Source organism: Rhagoletis zephyria, unplaced genomic scaffold (genome assembly GCF_001687245.7).
Source record: "Rhagoletis zephyria isolate East Lansing unplaced genomic scaffold, Rhagoletis_zephyria_1.1 Rzeph_scaffold_25252, whole genome shotgun sequence".
NCBI classification, from domain to species: Eukaryota; Metazoa; Arthropoda; class Insecta; order Diptera; family Tephritidae; genus Rhagoletis; species Rhagoletis zephyria.
This window is the reverse complement of record NW_016182310.1, coordinates 1-5,949: the sequence shown is the minus strand read 5'-3', so window position 1 is coordinate 5,949 and position 5,949 is coordinate 1. Positions and strand designations below refer to the sequence as shown.

The 5,949-nt window shown below is 37.3% G+C and overlaps 1 protein-coding gene across 1 annotated transcript; it reads left to right on the top strand.

Annotated features, from left to right (window-relative positions):
- The first annotated feature begins 2,144 nt into the window (after positions 1-2,144).
- LOC108382107 (protein RFT1 homolog) lies at positions 2,145-4,340 on the top strand. Its single transcript, XM_017638505.1, has 7 exons — positions 2,145-2,204; positions 2,296-2,510; positions 2,584-3,061; positions 3,116-3,379; positions 3,439-3,821; positions 3,877-3,997; positions 4,070-4,340. The coding sequence occupies exons 1-7, from the start codon at positions 2,145-2,147 to the stop codon at positions 4,205-4,207; spliced, it is 1,659 nt and encodes a 552-aa protein (XP_017493994.1). The 3' UTR covers positions 4,208-4,340.
- The last annotated feature ends 1,609 nt before the right edge of the window (positions 4,341-5,949 follow it).

The following is a 5,949-nucleotide window of genomic DNA, read 5'->3' as shown; positions in this document are numbered from 1 at the left end:
AACACCACCTTGTATAAATTCGCCTTGCACATCGTTTTGGCATTAATTACCGCGGCGAAAATCTAAATTCGTCATCAACACCCCCTTGTATAAATTCACCTTGGGCGTATTCGTACAAGGCGATAGCAACAATACAAAAACCACAATGTCATGTATCAAGGCGAATTTAATAACTTATACCTTGGTTACNTTACATTGCGTTCAAGTGCATTATAATCGTTTGAATGCATTGCCCATACAATAGATAATTAAGTGACAGTTCACTCCATTTTGTTACTTCCATTATAATCCAGGCATTAGGGTTTACACCGGACAATATTGTCAAGACAATTATGTCAAAATGATGTGTTGGTTGTAAACACGGCGAATTTATATTACAACAAACACATCACGCGAGTGGGGTGCAGCGAGACGCGGGGGTCATGAGCGTGGCGCGACCGGGCGCAGCGAGGTGAGGGGAGCCAGCAAATGTGCACCCGCTAGGTTATGCACTCGCAAAATTAAAACTTACCTAAGTACATATTTTTATTTTCCAATATCCAATAAATCCGGATATATTAAATTGTTATTTATTTCATTTTATTTGTAATAATTTGTATCAGTTTAAATAAATCATTGCATTTGGACGTAATGTTCTCTACGGCGAAGAATTCAGATTCGCCGGTAACACCGCCTTATTAATTCGCCTTGAGAGTGTCATTTCAGAATATGGCTTTATTACTCATTTGCACAAATTTGAATATGGGTTTATTTCACTTCTGGATTGGAAATAACGCCATATGGAAATAAGACCATATGGCGTTATTGCGTATGGTGTTATTTTACACCACCGTATTCTGATTTTGCTTTTGATTAGATGTGCTGTCAAATCACGAAAAGCAAAAACAAAATACATGTAAGGCGAAGAAATCAGGTGATCTAACAACACCACTTTGCATAAATTCGCCTTGACGGCTTTTATATCAAAATCTCAATTCGTCCCAAAGATACAAACTCGAATTGCATGTGAAAAGAAAATGTCAGAATAGCCACTTTTCTTAATATTAAATTCATCGATAGGAAACTTGTTTAAATTAGTTAAATTGTAAAAATATATAATTTGCAATAAGAATTAATACGGTAAATGTGAAAACGAACGGTGATTTTTGTGGTAGTATTAGCGAATTTCAGTGCATTTAAAGTTTCTGAGGCGTCGTAAATCAAGTTTTTCCACTATTACAGCTCAACGTTTCGCTAAACTTAATTTTATAGCATTAACACTAAAATATATTTCAATTGAAAACTTAATTGCACCATAAAATGTATTCCACCATTCTTGATTGCATCATGGGATAATTTCAGCAGTTCATTGTGAACAGTCATTTTAGACACAGAGAACGTAAATTTAAGGTACGACCGCAATAGGCGACGCGACACGGCACTACACTTCGCGGCAAAATATTCTTTGCATGTATTCTTATGGAGCATACCGCACTACGCTGCAGCGGAGCTACGCGACGCGACGCTGCGCGGCAAAGTTGACCAACTAGGCTAAAATGTCGCGCCGCGTGGTGTCGCGCAGTTCCGGTGCCGCATAGTGCGATATACCTAGCGGAACGACATAACATTTCGTACTATATATTTAACTAGAAGAAATTGGATTTCCGATTGTGAGTGAATATTCACATGCATTTAATTCAAGAAGAAAATTGTATGTAAAGAAACATAATATTTGAGAAGAATTCGCCATAAAAAAAAAGGCATTAACATTACATCAGCGTCAATGGCATCCATCTTGTTTGAAGGTTTTGACACAAATAAATTAAAAAATTTGCAGCGAAGTGTCGCGTCGCTGCAGTTTCAGTGCGATATACCGAAAAGTGTCGCGCCGTGTCGCGTAGTGCCGCTGCAGTGTCGCGTCGCTTAGTGCGGTCTTACCTTTATAATATAAATTTACGTTCTTTGTTAAGACAGCTGTGCAATGCATTGACGTGTTTTTAAGCTCTTGAAGTTTGTTTATTTTTTAAATGCATTGCCATTTCACACTTATGCATAGTGTCTTCAAAATTCAAAGAAGTTTGTTTACGCACCGCAGCAATTCCTGTTTTTGCTGTGCCGGCTAATAAGATTCAAATAAAGTTTGTACAGTAAAGTAAACCAGTACGATGCAGCGCAATGTGCTTCACAGCAGCCTCCTTAGTGCCGCTTTCAGTATTGTATTCCAGGTGCGTTCACTAATCTATATTTAAATGCTTTGAACTAATTGTTTATATGAGTAATGGCTGATAAGCTTATTTTATTCGATTTTATTGAAAGATGATTTGTCGTGTTCTAACCTTTGCCATCAATGCTTTCATTGTGCGAAATGTGGGTCGAGAGGTTTTAGGTATTATGAACGTTCGTTTGCTATTATTGGAAAGTACTCTGCTGTTTTTATCGAGGGAAGCCTTTAACCGAGCTGGATTAAGTGCTACCACTCAGCAACGTGATAAGTGCTCGTGGGCGCAGCTAATCAACCAAATGTGGCTTACGTGAGTACATACACACATTACATGTCTATGAATATGTTTTCAAGAATCAAAAACATTTTAAACATTTTCGTAGAGTTCCTACCTGTGCAGTCATATGTATTCCTTGCATTTACATTTGGTTACATCTGCTATCACCTGTGGATGAGCGATTTAATACCCAATATCAGTTCGGTTGCTATGCAATGGCTTTGTCATGTGTTATTGAGCTATGCGCGGAAGCTCCTAGTTTTGTGACACAAGTATTTTGTTTCGTACGGTTAAGAATAATATTGAACACTTTATATATTTTGGTACGGTCAGCAGTATTTCTCTGGATTGTAATAAACGACAAAAGTGCTGCAATTAATGCGTTTGCGCTGGCGCAACTTGTGAGCACTGCAACAATTATACTGGGAAATTACGGCTTCTTTTACTTTTACATTCGAAGATTCAATGAAGGCCAAGAAAGAAGGGATATATATTCGAAACAAGAGTTCATAAAAAATGGTGATGGAAATGACTTTCCTTTTAAGAAAATTACAGACTTTCTTCCAGGATTTATGGAAAATGATGTATGTCAAATAGTAGATCTTTAAATAATTCTAATGTTTATCTTCCTTACATAGGGAAAGTTCTTAAACACCGAGCTGCAGAGTCTTACACTGAGTTTCGTTAAACAGGGCGTTCTAAAGCAAATTTTAACTGAAGGTGAAAAATACGTAATGTCTGTAAGCCCAGTGCTAACCTTCAGTGAACAAGCGACATATGATGTAGTGAATAACCTGGGAAGCTTGGCGGCGCGTTTCATTTTTAGACCCATCGAAGATAGTAGCTACTTTTTCTTTACACAAACTATTGCTCGTGATATTGAACTCCACAAACAAAATCGTGTAAGATTCCATGCATCACAAAAATCTGAAATTATTTTTTCTGATTACAAAATTTATAGGACAACATTTTACAAGCAGCAAAAGTTCTACGAAACTTGTCCTTAGCAGTTACATCCATTGGCTTATTGGCGCTAACTTTTGGTCAAAGTTACTCACATACTATACTTCTATTATATGGCGGGCCTGATTTTGTTGCTGGTGGGCTACCACAGCGGTTGCTGCAATGGCATTGTTTAGCTATATACTTCTTAGCTATTAACGGCATCACGGAAGGCTATATGTTTGCTACGAACACTAGCAAAGATATTGACAAATATAATTATTTAATGGCAGTATTCTCAGTTAGTTTTCTTATACTCTCTTACATTTTAACGAGCTGGTTAGGCCCAGTAGGATTTATATTCGCTAACTGTATCAACATGTTTTGTAGAATCTGCTACAGGTTTGTATACATTACATTCCATAAATTAAAAAAATTTTAATTTTGGCATATTTAGTACACGTTTCATATTTCGACAATACAAGCCAACAGGTTTGAACCCACTGCTGGGCTTGCTCCCCGGAAAATGGTTTGCTATGACCCTTTTGGCAACAGGCACATTTTGTAAATATTTGTCGGTAAGATCATGAAGTAGAAAAAGAGAAAAAATAGCCATTTCGAGAATAAATTATTAATTTATTTATTTTTAGTACTGCTCAACACCAATTTTGGTATTCTTTATATATGGCTTTTTAAGTGTTGTTTGCTGTCTCATTGTTTGGACTATCGAAAACAGTGATCTGGTGAAATTGGCTTGGCGGTATGGACGACGTCTTAAAACTGATTGAACAAAATCGCTAATATATAATTAATTAATATGTAGTGCCTACCTAAGATTTACTACGATCCTAGCCCCAATTTATTTATTGAGAGAAAAATTGTTATTAGTTTGTGTAAATAATATTTTATTATTATTATTCACGTTAAAAATACATCATTAAGCGCACCTGGTTTTGTATGTATGTATGTACCAAAATATATATATGTGCATATTTATTTCGTTACATATAACCATTTTGATTTGATATTGATTTTATTGGCTTCAATTCATTAATTAAAAATAGTTTATTGCGGACTGTGACAGTAAGCGAGTGTAAATTCCTTAAACAAAAATCTTTATTTTTTAGGTCGTAGAATATAATTTCAGAGTTCAAGAGATTTTTATTTAGGCTGTCGCCATTCAGAAAATGGGATGAATGTGTGCGTCTTACGAGGAAACCACAGACGATTTTAGAATGAAATTGTCGCATAATTATTATTATTATCTGGAGCGCTAGTGCTTACACCTTTGGCTCTCTTATAAATATAAACAGTAATGGTAATTAACTATTGTGGTACTGGCTACATGATAACTAACTTTATATTAGAGTCTTCAACTCTGTTAAAATAAGATACTCGTTTATTTTTATTATCGATTCGGCGTCATTCTTCTTCAGGATGCTGGGAGGATTAGTGCTACCAAAGATGTTATGCCTTTTTGCGGAGAATTGTTGGCAAATGTCGAGTAGATGGGTGACGGACACTGAGACGGCGTTGCAGAATTGGCATGTTGGTTGGCTCAGATCTTTAAGTTGGGAAGTTGGGCTTTTGTCCCTCCGTGTAGATCGAAGAATAGTGGTGGCATGTTTTTCTCCATTCGTCTTGTTTTATTTTAACGATGACTAAATTAGCCAGTCGGTAAACATCTTTGATGATAATATTTAGTGCAGTCGGGGGGTGCTTTGCTGCAAGTTTTGCTGTTATATCTGTAGCTTCGTTGCCAGGTATACCCACGTGGCTTGGAATGATTTTGATTTGGTTGTTATCTCTATTTAGAATATTTCGAATTGGTAAAGTTACGCAGTTGAGGGTTGTTGTATATTTGTTTGCTTGGATTGTGGACATGCTGTCGGTGCATACAATGTATTTACCACCCGTTTGGACTGCGTATTGAATGGCTTGTAATACGGCACAGGCCTCGGTCGTATAAACAGAACATAAGTTGAGCAGGCGTCCGACTTTGATGGTATTTAAATCCGAATCTACCACAGCAAACGCAGTTGTGGACGTTGTTTTTGACCCGTCGGTGTATAGGAACTTCCACCCTTGTTGTTTTAGATCTGCTGAAATACCTTCGAAGGTTTGTCGATATATTGCCGAGGGAGTTGAGCTTTTGTTTTTTAAGTGCACGTCCAGAATGAAGTGTTTCCGTGGTTCGGACCAAGGTACCGGGCGTTTGTAATTGAATTTTTCTGGGTTTATGACTAGTCCTGCACTCGTAGCTGCATTAACAATCCTCGAGATTGTGGATAGTCGAGATAATGAATGAACTGATCGTATTATATAATATTGCATTTCTGCAATGTAGGAGTTTAGTTACAAGTTTTCAGGTGTTGTGGGTTATGCTATCTTTGATTCGCGGGATACCAGCTTCTGTTAGCGCGAATAGAACCGGCGATGTCGGAAAAGCTCGTATGTAACCCCTTACTGCTAGATGATACGGTGGTTGTTGTTGTAGCGGCTACAACAACCCCGCCCAGGACGGTTGGTA

What these genes read in the sequence shown, in the direction of transcription:
- LOC108382107 (XM_017638505.1), top strand. Translation starts at nt 2,145, where the DNA reads ATGCAGCGCAATGTGCTTCACAGCAGCCTCCTTAGTGCCGCTTTCAGT. An exon ending in CTTTCAGTATTGTATTCCAG is followed by an intron (nt 2,205 to 2,295) that starts GTGCGTTCACTA and finishes TTTTATTGAAAG; the next exon opens with ATGATTTGTCGTGTTCTAAC. An exon ending in ATCAACCAAATGTGGCTTAC is followed by an intron (nt 2,511 to 2,583) that starts GTGAGTACATAC and finishes ACATTTTCGTAG; the next exon opens with AGTTCCTACCTGTGCAGTCA.